Source organism: Glandiceps talaboti, chromosome 12, assembly GCF_964340395.1.
Source record: "Glandiceps talaboti chromosome 12, keGlaTala1.1, whole genome shotgun sequence".
In the NCBI taxonomy this organism is placed as follows: Eukaryota; Metazoa; Hemichordata; class Enteropneusta; family Spengelidae; genus Glandiceps; species Glandiceps talaboti.
In genome coordinates, this window is record NC_135560.1 from 8,649,431 (window position 1) to 8,667,597 (window position 18,167).

Here is an 18,167-nt window from a genome sequence, read left to right on the forward strand (position 1 = left end):
GTGTCATTCCACTGTTTACCCACTGTAAATGCTGTCATTCCAGTTCCAAAGCATTGGAAATGCTGTCATTCCACTTATCTTATAGAGTGGCGGCTGTCATTCCACTGGTTTTACAGTGCAGAGGGTGTCATTCAACTAACTGAATGTAGAAAGGGGTGTCATTCCACTGTTTACATAATGGAAACGCTGTCATTCCAGTTCCAAAAGATTGAAAATGCTGTCATTCCACTTATCTTATAGAGTGGTGGCTGTCATTCCACTGGTTTTACAGTGCAGAGGGTGTCATTCAACTAACTGAATGTAGAAAAGGGTGTCATTCCACTGTTTACATACTGGAAATGCTGTCATTCCTGTTTCAAAGCATTGAAAATGCTGTCATTCCACTTATTTAATAGAGTGGCTCTGTCATTCCACTGGTTTTACAGTGCAGAGGGTGTCATTCAACTAACTGAATGTAGAGAGGTGTGTCATTCCAGTGTTTACCCACTGTATATGCTGTCATTCCAGTTACAAAGCATTGGAAATGCTGTCATTCCACTTATTTTATAGAGTGGTGGCTGCCATTCCACTTGTTTTACAGTGCAATGGGTGTCATTCAACTTACTGCATGCAGAAAAGGATGTTATTCCACTGTTTACACACTGTAAATGCTGTCATTTGTTTTCTGTCATTCGGGTTGTCATTCGTTTTAGTGTCACCCACTAATTGAAGCCCTCATGGAAGGCATTCAGTGCACATCTGGCATATTATTATGTGTCAAAACATATTGTCTTAATTTGGAATGATGAATCTACCAACACTTGTGTACACCTCCTTATTGTATCTTGTCAGGTTTCTTGTCACCCAAACCCCTATGTTTAATCGTGGTATCCGACCCAAGATATAAATAGCGCCCTCTATGACTGAATCTGAAAACGCGCAACCTCACTGAAAGTAAGATGGCAACACAAGTCTGTATACAGGTAAAAATTATCGTTTTCATATTTTTAGAAAATCAAATGATTCACAGTATCCTTCTGACTTCAATTGATATTTCTAATCAACATTATCAATGCTTACATTTTTGTAAATGTATGGTTACAATTATGTACATGGATACCCTTACTTTTCCTTCTGAAATATCATTTTAAAATTTTAATACAATGAGAAATATGAAAAATAAAAACGGTGGCCCTTATACTTATAAGACAATCCAAGATGTTAAAAAACACTACAAAAGACACAAAACCTTTGCAGAGAAAATAGATTAGAGATCGAAAATCCTCAACATTCTGGGTATAAATCCTTTGTCTAAAGCAACAGCACATAACATATAAGACAAATTACTAAATGAAATTGATGCAATATATTGTGTTAGTGTGGATGGAAATAACGTTAGGGGAGAACCATTTGATTTCGGGGGGGGGGGGGGGGGGCAGGAGGAAGTAGATATGGCAGCAAATTGTTTTTTCCCATCACTGTGACAGCAGTTTTTTTTCTATTGTCAGTCCTGCATCAAATCGTTTTTTCCATATGCAGAAGCAATGCAAAATTTTTGTTTCTCGGTTACCAATTTTGTAAAAGTGCGGTGCATAACTATACCTACATGTCACTGGTTCACAACTAACTTGTTCTGTGTAAGTAGCAATAAGTAGCAGTTCAATAATCAAGTTTGAACCAACCTTGGAAAATGCTTCCACTTATTATCAAACTTGATCTAACAACCCACAGTGGGTTATATGGTGAATGCAATGTCATACACTTATTTAATATTGATAGTGTTAGGAATCCCCTTCCCGTTATTACTAACGTTAACCACATCCTCCAAAAAGAGAACTACCAAACCACTAAACTATAGTTTGAACAAAAAAAGTCTTGAGAATAATCTCCCGATATAAATAGAAGAAAATTTTCAAGACAAAAACATGAAACACACCTTAAACACCTTGAGGCTGCTTTCACAAAAACTTGTTGGGGGGGGGGGGGATTATAGGGGTGGGGACTTGAAAATAAATGGATAGTGTGTGGGGGGTACCTGAAAAAATGTTATGGGTTGTAGGGGGGTACCTGAAAATAAATTGACATCATGACTTTTCAAACATGGGAAAATAAGCTTTTAAAATGTTGGTCTTCCTTTTTCAACAACAACAACAACAACAACAACAACAACAACAACAACAGCAGCTACAAACAACAGTTGCTCACAAGTTAGTAAAATGAAAAACAAAAACAGTCAAATTTTAATTTTCTTTTAATAAACTGTTAATGTAATGATGAATTGAAATGGGCGAATTGAGTGGTACAGACTGTTTTTTGTCTGAAAATACCAGTGTCTTTCATGTACACTACTATCTACTGAAATTTGGTTCATTTAATGTGTGAAATTACCTTTACAATGTACTGAAAATATTCTTTGTGACATGACTGTGTTTTGGTTTGTGGTTTTCACAATGATATGTAACTTTTTCATGTAAATTCTTACTAGTATTAAATGACAGACAAATATGACAGACAACATTTTACATTTGCAGCTCTTGGAAGTTGAAAAAAAAGAGTTGGAAAAGGTTCATCTCAGCTTGCCATCAAAATGTAAAAGATGCACCTGCACTAAAACACACTTGACAAGTATCAAAAACTTCTGTCCAAGGTATTTTTGCACAACTAAAACACCTGTATAGTAAAGGGTTAGTGTCAAGTAAAAATGTTGAGAAACTTGACGAATTGAGCAAGAAACTGTGTGTCAAGAAAGAGATATTAAAGGGAGCAATCCTTCATTTAGAACAACAGAGAACACTTGCCTCTATGAGGGAAAGAAAAAGAATGAAAGAAAGCTTGGAGCAACGTGCTGAAAAAAAAATTTGATGAATATGACTGGGATGCGCTTGTCAGAAACGGTGACATTTCCAAATTGAAAGTGAAAGAACTTGATAAGTACCTTTCCAACTATGAAATTCCAGCTGTGGAAGGAATGCACAAAATAGACAAAGTTGAGGCTGTAAGATGCCACTATTATCAATCTAAAGAAAATGAGAGTGATTTGTCATCTGATGACAGTGATAGTGAGAATGATGATACAGCTAGTTCCAACTCTGATGAAGTTGAAGGAGAAATTGGGTCTGATGATGATGATGACAATGCCATGTTTATATCACACGATCTGGAAGGAGAGCTACCACTTGGAAATCAAAAATTTAAATAAACACATTCTGAGACTTTGTTTAAAATCCTGCATTCACCTTTGTAATCTAACGTCAAAACCAGTCCAATAATCTGAGGCTCTTACAAGGTAAGTGTATTACCAGGTTCTTTAAGATATACAATTACTATGATAATAGGGCCATCTTAATTATCATTACCACTAATATATATCACTCGATTCCTATTCTGTTAGATGAAATGTGGCTGGCATTTTTGAGTCATACATTTATTTTCTTTTGACATTATATTGAACTAATTTACATCAAACAAGAACGGGATACATGGCAATGCATTTTATTAAGAGTTTTTTCAGTGTTATTTAGACCAATTTGATTTCTTTTAGCACATATTTAGGAAACTGAACTGGAACAATACAGTATAAAACTCTCTTTAGATAACATGTGCATCACAATATTTGCAAATACAACTAAAATGACATTAAACTGTAACACTACTAGTATAATGTACTAATACAATATTGAACAGAAAACAAAGACTCAGTTGGTCTGCTGATCATTTTACAAGAGTTATTCAAAGTGTAATTCATTTACAAGTATATGTTGTTTTTTGGAAAGGCAATGCACTGGTTAACATAACATTTTGTTTTAACTGGTGTTTGTGTATATATATATACACACAATATACAAATTGATTATATATATATACTGGACAAAGTTGGTATTAAGTGTATTATGTACAGTTTTGTACTTGGTATGGAATGTTAACGCACAGGAAGAGTATTCCAAAAAAAATTTATTCGGGTGGGGGTACTTGAAAATTTATTCGGGTAGGGGGGGTACTTGAAATATTTGGGGCTTTGGCAGGGGGGGGGGGGTACTTGAAAAATTTTGAAAAATGGCAGGGGGGTACTTGAAAAAAAATGGGGTTTTTACAAAAAATCTCCCGACCACCCCCCCCCCCCCTAACAAGTTTTTGTGAAAGCAGCCTAAATTATAAATAAATCCAAGAGAAAATACAAATGGTGGTTTTCCTCTAGTAGCCTCTGTATGTAGATGTCTACAAACAAACATGTGGTTGTAGTATGGGCTCACCAGCTTCTCCAGAGATAGCTGACATCGCATTCCACAAACTTGAGTGTCGCATTATTGAAACATACGTGGATAAAATATCACTTTGGACACGTTTCAGAGATGTCATATTAATGCTATTCCGTGGCACTAAAATTGAACTCAATATTTTAAGTGAAAACATAAATGAAATGCACCCAACATTAACATTTTCGTTGGTCAGCTCAGAAACGGAAGTGGTATGCCTTGATTTGGTGATTTACAAAGGTCATAGGTTCAAACAAACAAAAAAGGTTGGATATCAAGACTCACACCAAACTAGTCTAGCTCCTATACAGTATCGATCGTTACGATTTGTACAATGTGTGGTTATAGAAACCACATTCTGGTCATCCAGACTACACCAAACTGACTGACACTTTTCAGCACAGGGAGCTCAGGCTCAGTTAGTTTTGTTTACAAATATAAACAAACAAACAAGTAAAAACAAACAAATAAACAGACAAACAAACAAACACAAACAAACTACTTAACCGACACATGAGTAGATACATACATGAGTAAACGACAACAAACCAAAGAACAAGCACACCCCCCCCCCCCCCCCACATGGTCACATCTGGAAATAACCCATGTATGTATCTACTCATGTGTCGGTTAGTTTGTGTTTGTTTGTTTGTTTGTTTTTGTCTGTTTATTTGTTTGTTTGTTTATTTGTTTATTTTTACTTGTTTGTGTTTTGTTTGTTTGTTTACTTGTTTGTTTATATTTGTAAACAAAACTAACTGAGCCTGAGCTCCCTGTGTTTTCAGTACCTCCACAGACAATCATGTCACCTAAATTCGGTCTTGAGTATGAACGTGCAGTAACGAAGAAGATTTCCAAAACAAATTGAAATTCTTCATAAACAAATTGACACAAAGAGGATACAACAAATCAGAAGTGATTCGCTCGTTAGGTCCGTTATGAGAATAGGGAGACTTTAATATCTCCAAAATCGGACACCAATTCAAGAGATTCCTCTAGACTTCAAAACAACATAATATATATAGTCCCAACATCAGAGCGTCTAAACTAAAAGGCGCATTAACAAAACATTGGGAACTGCTAGAAAATAATATAACCTTGAACCAACTCTACCCAACCAAACCAATCATAGCACAGAAAAGAACGAAACAAAAATCTTAAAGACATACTTGTCACAACTAAACTGAAGTCCTCTGCCTCTAAAAGCAAGGCTGAAAAAAAAGCCTTGCTGATCATAATGTGATTGAAATACTAGCATCTCTGCTGCTTGATGAACAATATTAAATTTTAAGCCAAATAAATGCGTCGAGAACGCTGTCTTGTTAGACATAACTGTGACTGATGAAGGACCCCAACAGCCGGTCCGAAACGTCTTAAAAGAAGGGTCAACTAGGTTTCGACCAGGGGGACGTATCGCCAATGTCTTCCCTGCCAGGGGACGTATCGCCAATGTGTCCCTGCTAACCTACCCTAGTACCAGGGTCAATAACATTGACAAACCGGCCTTTAAACCATAGACAGTAGTGTCTATGTTTAAACCAATTTATTATACCAATTTAACAAAATAATCAAGTTTGAACCAGCTTTGGAAAATGCTTCCACTTATTAACAAACTTGAATTAACAACCCTGTGTTTATATGGTAAACGCAATGTCATACACTTATTTAATATTGATGATGTTCGGAGTCCCCTTCTCTTTATTACCGCCTAAATTCTATGCATTGCAAAATGATGCAAAAAGTGTAAAAAGTTTGTTATTGTACGTACAATAACAAACATTTTACACATTGTTTAATGTTTTGCCGTTTATTGAGATGTGAACATGGACTTGGTATATGTTATTTCACATTATTTTTTCAAGTAGAAAAACATAGTGAAGCTGTTTTATCAAACAAAAATCCAGAATAAATACCAAATTCTCATCCATATGGCCACTTTAAGATATAGCCTAATAACCAAAAATAATTAATTATGCAAAATATTCATTAACGCTGTAAGATACATCAACGAATTTTATAGGACAAATGTATGTTGTTATGTTTAACGAATATACTAAATTATATTGAAATTGAAGTATGCAGTCTTAAGATATTGCATAATTAGTTGATTTCATTAATATGCAAATTTCTCTAATTAAACATTAACAGATCTGGCTCAAAACCTAATCAGGTCTAGCTATTACCCTATAAAAGATTATATAGCCCAAATTTCATTACAATTGAGCCAGCCAATTTTTAGAAAATGGTTTCACAGACACACAGACGGACGGACAGACAGACACACAGACAGGCATTCCCCTTTTAATACCTCCTGTACCCTTACGGGAGGTAAGAATGATACTTGAATGACTAAAATCGGACAAGAACTGTTGAAGATACAGATATTTAAAGTATTAAATTTTCCGAATTTTTTCTGCCACCATTTTGAAATTTTGAAAATTTGAGTTTCCTTCATTTTTAAACCACAATTTCAACAAGAAAATGACATCTTAAGAGCATTTAATTTGTTTTACATACAGAAAAAGTATTTGTAAACTTAGGCAAAGTGACATTATTGCACGTATATATCATATATGTGAATAAACGTACACTGAAATCACAACTTTGTCTAAAAATCAGTTGCGGCAGAAAACTGTTTTCCTGAAAAAAAAACTATAGAGCTCTTTCTATTCATGCTATCAACATGAAATTTGGGATTTGTATGTTTCAATGGGTGTTGAATCCAATGTGACCATTCAAAAGAATTGTAATAGGGCTACAAATATGAGATTCCACAAATATGCAAATGAGGTGGGCCAAATTATGCAAATGTCACGTAAAATATGAAAGAGAATAAAATAAACTTTATTTATTATAATTAGTCAAGTTATCTTTGAATTTTAAATTGTCCCTGCACCAAAAAAACAACAACAACATTTTTGATCCAAAAATGCATATTTCTGATATGATCCTGTTACAAAAGACAAACTAGACAGTGATGTCTTCACCATGACAACCACTAATGATCGATGAACGTTTCAGTTCAGTTTTTCTCTGAAAAAAAGCAAGAGGAAATACTGTGTAAGTGTGGCATCTTTGGACCTGGTACGGTAGTATAATACTATCATCCAGTCATAAACACTTGTTCAGTAACTTTGAATCATAAATAAGTCTTATTTACATACATATTTTTTTTTTTAAATCATACACATTGATTCGAGTACCTGTGGTCACTGCGACCTGGTACATGAACAATGGCGTCCTATTCACACTCAAACTCCACTTGCGTGTCGTTCCGAACACTAGTAAAACTAAAATCGTTAGTGCAGAGGACTCGCTCATTAAAAATCACTAAAAATACATGATTTGATAGAAAAAACACCAAATTTTAACATGAAAGTATCGTTTACCTGAAATTCCTCGGGCTTCTGGTAGCAAATTGACTGTAAACTTGAACTTTGATTTCAAACGGCAATGAACGGCGGAGAATCACCAGAACGAGGCTGTGATACATCGCACAATGTCATGACCTTTCAAATAAGGGGTCATGTGTGTAGGTCAGGTGACACAGTCCCCTGCACTTTGAAAATGAAGTCAGGAAGTAAGTGAAAACAGCCGATTTTTACCGCCGTGCGCAGTTGAATGTCATTTTTAAGGGGGTTTTTTTTCGGATTGCTTCCAAAATTTACTAAAAATTATTTTAACAGAAATATTGACCTTTTAAATGTGACCAAAAAGATGTTTTATTCATAAAAATCCGACTTTTCAAAGCAGAGATATTGTCTTGTCAAATTTATGCTGTGAACACACAGTGGCAGAAAATTTTTCAGTGCGTCTGACCTGCCTAATTTTATTTTTTTTTTCTCGAATACGTATTATCAAAGTTTAGAGTCAGCAATGAAAAGCTAGGTGGGGTCGGGTAACCGGAACCAAACAATAATTTATTTATGACTAAATAGTAAACGTTTTGCGGGAGGGTTATGTAAACGAGGGGGCGTAGCTCCCGAGTTTTTGGCACATAACCCTACCGAACGAGTTGTCTATCTTACTTATATAGTAGGCATGATTGGCTCAAACGGATCTTTTTCAAAATTTTGTGTAAGGCCAGAAAAAAAAAAAGCTGTTCAACGCATATTTTTGGCATTTCAATTTTTTTATTTTTTTTTTGGTGATGGGCAAAATATCCTCATGCTGGCTTTGCATGTCAGTGAAATGCACACTTTGTTTCAAAATTAAGGGAATTTCTTTATACTTTCTGAATAGTACATGTAACAATATACATTTGAGTCAATTCCAAATTATGTACTGTCAGTGGTTTACTTGGCTCTGATGATGCATACAAGCATGAATTGAGATAAAATTAAACTGTTGCATATCCAATATTCACTAAACGAAATGAGCAAAACTTTATGACCATGGGAAGGGCAGTCATTGGGCCATCAAAAGTCTGATAGTCTGAAAGTCTTCAAATGTTTTACTCTTTCTTTATTCATGATTTTTTTGGAATCAAATTAAAGTTCAGGAGAAGTAATTTACCACATCTGCAAAATATCTTTCAGCTTTGCCACAACAAAATACACTTCATAGCCAGATAAAATGTACTGCATGTCATAATTGTCTCTCAATTCTGGTGTTTTAAAACCACATTCAAGCTTTGTAAGACTTTAAATTATGTTTTTTGTTTGATATTTTATGCCTCTAAATGGCCTCCTATATTGTCTTATTTTCAAAAACGTTTGCATTTTTGAGGATGTATCCTTCCAATCAGTAGCAATCACAGTAATAATTGTCTTTCTCCCAAAACAAGATGGAAGGTGGCTGACTAAGTTCCCTTCATAGGTCAGAGCTAATTATTAGACATCTCCTTACAAGTATCCATGTGAAATGCACATCCTTTGTCAAGTAATATCATTTGGACTGTTATTGTAGTTGATTATCACTTATTTTTAATGCATCATTGTACCTGTGCTACCATATATAATTTTATATCTCCTCTATAGTGTAGGTGACAGAAGGAGTGGCTAAAATAATTCTGGAGTTTCATTTAGCAGGTCTTAACATATTTTGAGAGGAGCTACAAAATTTGTTTAACCGTAAATTGTGCACATTTCCTAACTAGAGCTGATGGAAATCAATTGCCATACAGACAAATTGCAAGAGATAAAATCAAAATGAATGAATAAGTACAATGTAAACTCAACTTCAAATGTTTTGCCATCATTACATGTGGTTTGTTTTTACATCCTTTGTAAAAAAAAAAAAAAAAAAAAAAAAAAATCGACCTACCTACCCAATGTGTTGGGTTATGTTGCCCGTTCAACAGCTTTTTTTTTTTTTCTGGCCTAATTTGTAAATGAGTTATTATTAACTGCTACATTGTTTCCAGTGTTTTGATTTACACTGTTGATGGGAAGTGACCACATCAGGAAGATGGAAGGCCATAATATAAACTATTATGATATCTGTATTGTTGGTGCTGGAATGATTGGATCTGCAGCAGCTCGTCATGTAACACTTATATCACCAAGTTTAAAAGTCTGCCTTATTGGACCAAAAGAACCAAAGGTATGTGAGAGATAAATGATATATCACATATCATTTTTGTACCTTAAAGCTGTATTGCCTGCAATCTGATTAAAATCCGATGTAAATGTCGGCTAATCATTCATTGCTATTTTACCTTCGTTATTTTGCTTGAATTGACCTTCGTAGTACATGTTTACGTTCTTAGCCTGATCGCCAGGAGGCTAAAAATGTAAACATGTACATTTTGTACTATGAAGGTCAATTCAAGCAAAATAACGAAGGTAAAATAGCAATGAATGATTAGCCGACACCTACATCGGATTTTAATCAGATTGTATTGCCTGAAACTGGTTTGTTAGATATAGTCATAGACCCTCCACCCACTGGTCTATGATATATTGATGTTCTGCACAGTATTGAATCACATGTGGGGTAAGATTATAAATCTAGATAATGTCACTGACAAGTGTACACATTTGGCTGTCACAAGTACACATTAAATCAAAACATAGACGGCCCATTTAAATCTATATTTTGTTAAAAGGGTCGTGTTTGAATCTCGTCACATTAGTGTTATCTTAGACTTACATGTTGTATTAGCAGAGTGTTCTGGACTTATAAACTTGTTTTATAGTCACTGTCAGGGTTTAATTCTCCATCGTTGTCTGTCATCCATTGTCTGTGAACTTTCTCTATTTTCATCTTCTTCTCTGAAACCAGCCATTGGAATGCTTTGATATTTGGTGTGCATGTCTCTTGGGGTGAGGCTTTTCAGGTTTGTTAATGTCAAGTTGATAAGAACCATTTGCTATTATTAGCAAATTTTAGGGGTATTTGTGGTTGAAACAAAACCATGCCCATAGCAACAGTCAAATGGTTGTGCATATTGCAAAGATGATAACATTGTTGGGTGGCAACAAGACTACACCCATAGCAACAGTCAAATGATGGTGTATGTTGCAAAGATAAATACAGGAATGAATAGGCAAATGAATAAACATTAAAAAATGATCCCATTCTTGCCTAGCAACAAGACCACACCAATAGCAACAACCAAATGATGGTGTATGTGGCCAAGATAACAACAGGGGTAGTTTGGCAAGTAGGCAAACATTTTTTATTAGTGACATATTTCTTGACTAATCAGAACACAGTCAGCCTGCAGCGAAGAAAGTGTACATAGTGATACTAAAATGTTGTGCATATTGCATGGGTGACAAGGATGGCTTGGCATGTGAATAAACATTATTTTAAAATTGTGCTACAATGCCATTGGTGCAGTTGTTTTGCTTTGTTTTGTTTTTTTGGTAATTTGGCATCAGGTTCACCCCATTGCCTGCAAAAAAAATTTATTCTACCATAAAGGAAGACAAGAATAGTAGTGAACCATTTTTCAATACTTGTAGAATGACGAAATTTTCTTTTGAAGTCATAAAGCAAAGTATGATAGGCTATCTGTTTTGTATGGATGTTTTTGACCAGGTTTAGGTGATATGACAAACTACTATGTTTATTCTTAATTGTAGCATAGTTGAAATGTTTCTAGAAAATGCTCAACTAAATACAACATTTGAGGTTTCCCTTGTCCATCTTCTGTACCCTTTATACAACAAAAACAAACAAAAACAGTGGAACTACTAGTATTTCAACCACTAGGTTGCTTGTTAGTCCCCGCGGACGAAGTCCGGAACGGGGACTTATGGATTGGGTTCCATCTGTCCTTCCGTCCGTCCGTCCGCAGCCGTTTCTTGGAGATGCCTGGACCGATTTTTTTCAAACTTGGTACAGGGGTAACATGCTATGGCATACATATGCACGTCAATTTGTTTTATGATACGATCCAATATGGCCGCCTAGCAACCATTTTGTTTTGCAAATTTTCCCTGTCTAAAGCCATAACTCAGACATGCTTTAACAGATCTCATTCAAAGTTGGTATTAGGACAGTGTTCTATGACATACATGTGCATATTCATTGTTGTCATGATACGATCCAATATGGCCGCCTAGCAGCCATTTTGTTTGTGAATTTTCATGTCCAAAGCCATAACTCAGACATACTTGAACAGATCTCATTCAAAGTTGGTATTAGGACAGTGTTCTATGACATACATGTGCATATCCATTTTCATTGTGATACGATCCAATATGGCTGCCTGGTAGCCATTTTGTTTGCGAATTTTCATGTCCAAAGCCATAACTCAGACATGCTTTAACAGATCTCATTCAAAGTTGGTATTAGGACAGTGTTCTATGACATACATGTGCATATCCATTTTCGTCGTGATACGATCCAATATGGCTGCCTGGCAGCCATTTTGTTTGTGAATTTTCCATGTCCAAAGCCATAACTCAGACTCCATTTTCATCGTGATATGATCCCCCATACCCAACCAATCCTTTATTGTTGGAGGCATATTCCATGTCCAACAAGCACACACAACATATCTAAGTCTGTTTGTTTTAGGTTCACAAATGTTGTTGCGTGATCAGAGTAGTGATAATTCCTTAAAACCCAATTATAGCGGGGACTATGTCATTCTCAATGACTTGTTTTTATAACTCTACCAGGCAACTGTTTTTCATACCTAAAAGAGTGCAATGTAATGGCAGTGAATAATTACCAATATCGACATGTTGTAGCTTTACTGATAACAAAATGTCAAGGGTGGAAGGGCAGTTTTATGCCTAATGTCAAAGTACATGTCAACTTTGCACCTATCACATGCTATGGAATTGTTTCACTGGATGATTTATATGTGGCATTTTTGCTAAGATTAGTAAGCAGGTCATTTTTTTTGTAATACCACAAATAAAACGTCCTCAACCCCCCCCCCCCCCCCCCCCCCCAAAAAAAAAAAAAAAAAATTATGATACAATTAGAAAAGTTAAAACTTTTTGCAAAAAGCTTACTCAGTAGTGACACTATTTGAAAATTCTAGCTGAATTTCTACTGACTAAATAGCAAAGAAACTAAAATAAAATGTCAAATAAAATGAAATCCAAGCCTACCTGCCCTATTTATAGGTTTTTAATTTTTGCCTAAGGTTTAGGAACACTAATAAAAAAAAAACCCAGAAAATATAATATGGTAAAATTTTGCTTTTTAATTACTTCAACCCAAAGACAAGATACTCGTTGGTCACAATACTTCCATAACAGTTGATGAGGTGTACAAGAAGTAAATGAAGACAATTATGTGATTCAGAAGTAGACAAACACAACATGCAGACTGTACTGTTATAGGCTGAAATCACATCGTTTCTCTCTGGAAAATGATTTTAAACAAAGAAACCAAAGATCGTTTTGGCAAGAAAATAGAATTAAATTGTCATAATTTTTTCTTTTTCTATGTAAACAATTTTTAGTGTCAGCAGCTTAAACTAGGGTCAGGTTTTAGCCTAAGCAAAATCACTACTACAGTATTTATTCTATAAAGTATACAATGTGTTATCATAAAAAGGTGTGAACGGTACTAAATAAACACTCTTAAAAAACTAGCATACTGGTTAATTCAAAATCCCATCCAAACAAAAAGTTGATTTCTTATTAGTTTGAAAGGTCCCCTTATGTAATTTGTGAGTACTCTTTGTTTTGTCATGGGTTACCTCTTCCTTCTTATGAAATAAGAAAAATTAAATTAAAAAAAACACTTGCTAATACCTCTTAATGTTGTGAATGATAAATGACAATGATAAAGAAGATAAATTACTATACATTGTGTGACTGCTTTGTTAACAAGCATATGACAAGTCAAACATATATATAAAATGTTCAAGTGTTATATGTTTATTCTATCTTTCAGGCGGGTTCTATAGGGCTCCTTTTTGTGTTACCGTTAATTAGAACTTGCGGTGTGTCGTTTTATTCCCTAACATTTAGACATACATGTAGTCAGGTGATGACCTATTATATATCTTGCCTTGATATCCTATGAGAAAGAATACTGATTTGAAACATCAGGGTTGAATTTACCATCCCTGTTGTTATCTTTGCAATGTACTCCATTATTTGGCTGTTGCAATGGGTGTGGTCTTGTTGCTAGGCATATTTGCATACATCTTTTTGAATGTTTATCCACTTATCCATGTTTTTTTTTTGTAATATACGTCACCATTGCACGCACGCACACACACACACACACACACACACACACACACACACGCATGCACACACGCACACACACACAAATTACACCATGCCTGTAACACTACTGAACTTTACTACTGAACTTCATCAGTTTAGTTGTGCTAAAAATGAACTAACTGCCAGCATGCAGACATCAAATGCAGACTGAGACATCAAAAAATTGGCGCCTGCATGTCTGCGTCTAGTTGCAGTACTACAAAATGGTTTATTCAGTTCCGTTTAGACAGAATGTAGCCAGAAATTGCAATGATGCTATCTTAATGTGTAGAATGTGCAGTTTTTTTTATTGGTTTCTGCTTGGTTGTATCAAACGGAGCCACTGAACACTAATGAAATGGGCAATAGTAACTACAAATGTACGAAAACTTGAAAACTTACCAGTGGGGGTAATTGCCCATATGTTTCTGGAAGAACTTATGGACTAGATTGCATTTAAAATGACTATGTTTAATAAATAAATTAGTTTGTACTTTGTGAATCATATTAATCTTTTACTTTAAAGAAAGGAAATTTATACCCAAACACTTTATAAGATACTGGTTAAATCTATTGCAAATACAGAAGTTACTGTGGGGCATACTGCAGAGAATTTGTGGTGGTATGTCTGCTCTGGCCATTTCAAAGTTGCAATATTACATGTATGTAGTAATGATTTGATATCAAAGTCGACTACAGATATGACAGGGTTAGATATCTCACTGCATTTAGTAAACGCATGATATTATTAGGAGTAGAGTTATGTGAAGAAATTATAGCTAGGTCAGAAAGGTGAAGGCCACTTGTTATGTATAGTCCTATGAAAAAAAAAGAAAAAACCCAAAGTAGTCAGATTAAAAATAATAATTTTATTAAAATTAGATGCCATCAAAATTTAATAATAATAATTTTTAGTAATAATTAAAACATTCTTTCAATGACATTTTGTACTTCCTTAATCAGCAATGCAACATTACATAGTGTGATGACCCCATGTCATAATTAGCATATTACTGTTATGCTAATTAGGTTTAATTAGCATGGATTTGGGGTCAAAAGACAAAGTCGAAAACAGCTGGACAGATTTCCTTCAAATTGACATTTTGTGAGCCAATTGTATGATACTTCAAGCGGCTAGTTAATTTAGTTTTGTCCAAAATAAAGTGATCTCATGGTACAATGTACCAGTTTTTATTTGTATATTTGTACTGTCGATCTTGTTGTTTTACTGAAATAAACTAAACTAAACTAAACTAATAAGATACATCAATCAGTTCATGTCACTCCATCCTCATCAGCTGCACTGGCGACTGCACTCTATTCAAGGGGTTAACCTTTCTATGAAGGTGCCTGTCGCGTACCTCATGGTGTGGTCATATGAAGAGATATTGTTAAATGATAAGTCAAAATTTTGACAATACTAAATGTTGTAAAAACGATGGAAGGTAGAAACTAGAGCTAAAAAATGTTAAAGTAAATGATATAGCTAGAAAGTAAGCTTACTAAGTGACATGTCAGATCTGACAAAATTACAACTATAAATAAATATTTTTTTTAATAAATTGAAGGAACGTCATGGTGTACATCATGGGATATTTGGAGCTCATTATGATGAAGGTCGCATCACAAGGTCACTGGACCCTGATCCAATCTGGGCTGAACTTGGACAGAGATCCATTGCAAGATACAGAGACCTAGAACAGAGAACAGGTAGGTGATGTGTTCTGATTCCCATTGCAAGATATAGAGACCTAGAACAGAGAACAGGTAGGTGATGTGTTCTGATTCCCATTGCAAGATACAGAGACCTAGAACAGAGAACAGGTAGGTGGTGTGTTCTGATTCCCATTGCAAGATACAGAGACCTAGAACAGAGAACAGGTATAGGTGGTGTGTTCTGATTCCCATTGCAAGATATAGAGACCTAGAACAGAGAACAGGTAGGTGATGTGTTCTGATTCCCATTGCAAGATACAGAGACCTAGAACAGAGAACAGGTAGGTGATGTGTTCTGATTCCCATTGCAAGATACAGAGACCTAGAACAGAGAATAGGTATAGGTGATGTGTTCTGATTCCCATTGCAAGATACAGAGACCTAGAATTGAGAACAGGTAGGTGATGTGTTCTGATTCCCATTGCAAGATACAGAGACCTAGAACAGAGAACAGGTAGGTGGTGTGTTCTGATTCCCATTGCAAGATACAGAGACAGGTAGAACAGAGAACAGGTATAGGTGGTGTGTTCTGATTTCCATTGCAAGATACAGAGACCTAGAACGGGAACAGGTAGGTGATGTGTTCTGATTCCCATTGCAAGATACAGAGACCTAGAACAGAGAACAGGTAGGTGGTGTGTTCTGATTCCCATTGCAAGATACAGAGACCTAGAACAAAGAACACTGATGTAGGTGTCTTGAAAAGTTTGTTGATGTAACTAAATAGTTGTAATATGTAATAATTAATTAATTTGTAATTTGCATAATTAATGATTTTTGGTAATAAAGGCAATATCTTAAATACATGCAAGCTTCAGATAGCATACAGTATGACATTATTAATTTGCCAATTATAGCGGTGTACGTATCATGCATGATAGCTTTAGGTCAGAGTTTTGCATTCCCAAAATTAATGTATGTAGGAGCAAAAATCTAAAGGCTGAGCCCTTACGAAAGACATTCAGTTTATAGATGCTATAATACAGTTACAAAGTAGAACTCTTGTCTTTTATTTTATCACTTAGATACAATGTAGTTAACGTTGGAAACTTGTTTCACCGGAAAACAATGCTGTATGTTTTGTATTATGCTTTCCTTGTACAAATTCTTTTGGATAGGAGTCCAGTTCTTTCGTGAAGTCGGCCAAATGTCAGTAAGCGCAAAGGGTGATGCATACATAGAGAATGTGAAACGAAATACCCAAACCATGAAACTAGAAGCCAGCGTGTTGGACAAAGAAGGAGTTCAGAATATCTACCCATTCTTGTCAATTAATCCTGATGATGAAGCTGTTCTGCAGAGCAAAGATGCCGGCCATGTGAGTCCCAGGGCACAGATTGTAGCACAACAAACTGCTGCTCATCTACAGGGCTGTGACATCATTGATGATGTTGTAGATCAGGTGACTGAAACCAACCAATCAGATGGTTCTAAATGCATGAAAGCAATTACAGCCAAAGGTCAAGTTATTCTGGCCGGACGGATTTTGCTCACAACAGGAGCTTTTACAGGATTTAGGAACTTACTTCCCAAGGGAAAAGAATTGGATGTAACATTGTTAACGCAGACGGTTGCTTTGATTGAAGTCACATCAGATGATGCAAAACGACTAAAGGATATGCCATGCCTCATTGTGAAACACAATGAAGGAACAAAGTATGATGGCTACATACTGCCACCAATCAAATATCCAAATGGTAATTAATATTTTCAATTTTCTTTCAATTTTCTTGAATAAACACATCCGGAATAATGTTGCAAAAAAATGGCTCCCATTCTAAAGTTGATTCCTTTGGTGGACTTTTTTGTTAAGGGCTGTATTCAAGTAAGTAAATTCAAACTAAATTAAAATTTCCTAGTCTTTTTACTGGTATTCCTGGTGCTGTTTTAGAAAAGGTATGTTTAGACTCATATTTTGAGCTCTGCAGAACCAGTGACGTAAACATGGGTTGTTGTGACGTAGAATATTGACCAGCATATATAATCCATATTTTCTGCAGTGGAGAATAATATAGAATTTGTCTATCGAACTATTAAATGATTTTCAAATGGTACCAAGCTGAATGATCATTTTTGGTTATTAACTATTAAATGTTTTGGACTCCTGACAGGGAAGTACTATTTAAAAGTTGGACATGGCAATGATTTTGAGAGAGAACTGCACACTGCAGCAGAAGTTGCTGACTGGTACAAGACAGACGGCGATAAATTTGTACACCAGCCTCTCCTGGATAAAATATTTCATTTTGTTAAAGGTAAATATAGTTGTTATGTCTGGTCAAAATGAAAACTCTACAGTAAAGTTATCACTCTACATGTCCCAGTCAATGCAAGTATGACACTGGTAATCCAGCCTTTGGTTTACTGAGATAGACACAAACTAAATCTATCGTTTTTCAAGATGGTAGATTACACAAGTGGGTGATAGCTGTTCCTGTGTTGTGTGTTTCTAATCACCCTGTGATCAACATGAACATTGTTTCATAACAACACTGCAAGGTCATGGAACTCTAAATAAACTAGTTTTCAGAGACACCTCCCTACTGAGACTATAATTCAACCAAAGTCATCCATTCAATAGCTTATCACT

The 18,167-nt window shown here is 35.3% G+C and overlaps 1 protein-coding gene across 1 annotated transcript in view; it reads left to right on the forward strand.

Moving 5' to 3' along the window:
* Nucleotides 1–9,641: 9,641 nt before the first annotated feature.
* LOC144443697 (N-methyl-L-tryptophan oxidase-like) overlaps nucleotides 9,642–18,167 on the forward strand; it is a 9,591-nt gene continuing 1,065 nt past the window's right edge. Inside the window, exons 1-4 of the mRNA XM_078133237.1 lie at nucleotides 9,642–9,776; nucleotides 15,430–15,571; nucleotides 16,696–17,274; nucleotides 17,689–17,832. Coding sequence (XP_077989363.1) covers nucleotides 9,642–9,776; nucleotides 15,430–15,571; nucleotides 16,696–17,274; nucleotides 17,689–17,832 — 1,000 coding nt within the window. The remainder of the gene's footprint in view (nucleotides 9,777–15,429; nucleotides 15,572–16,695; nucleotides 17,275–17,688; nucleotides 17,833–18,167) is intronic.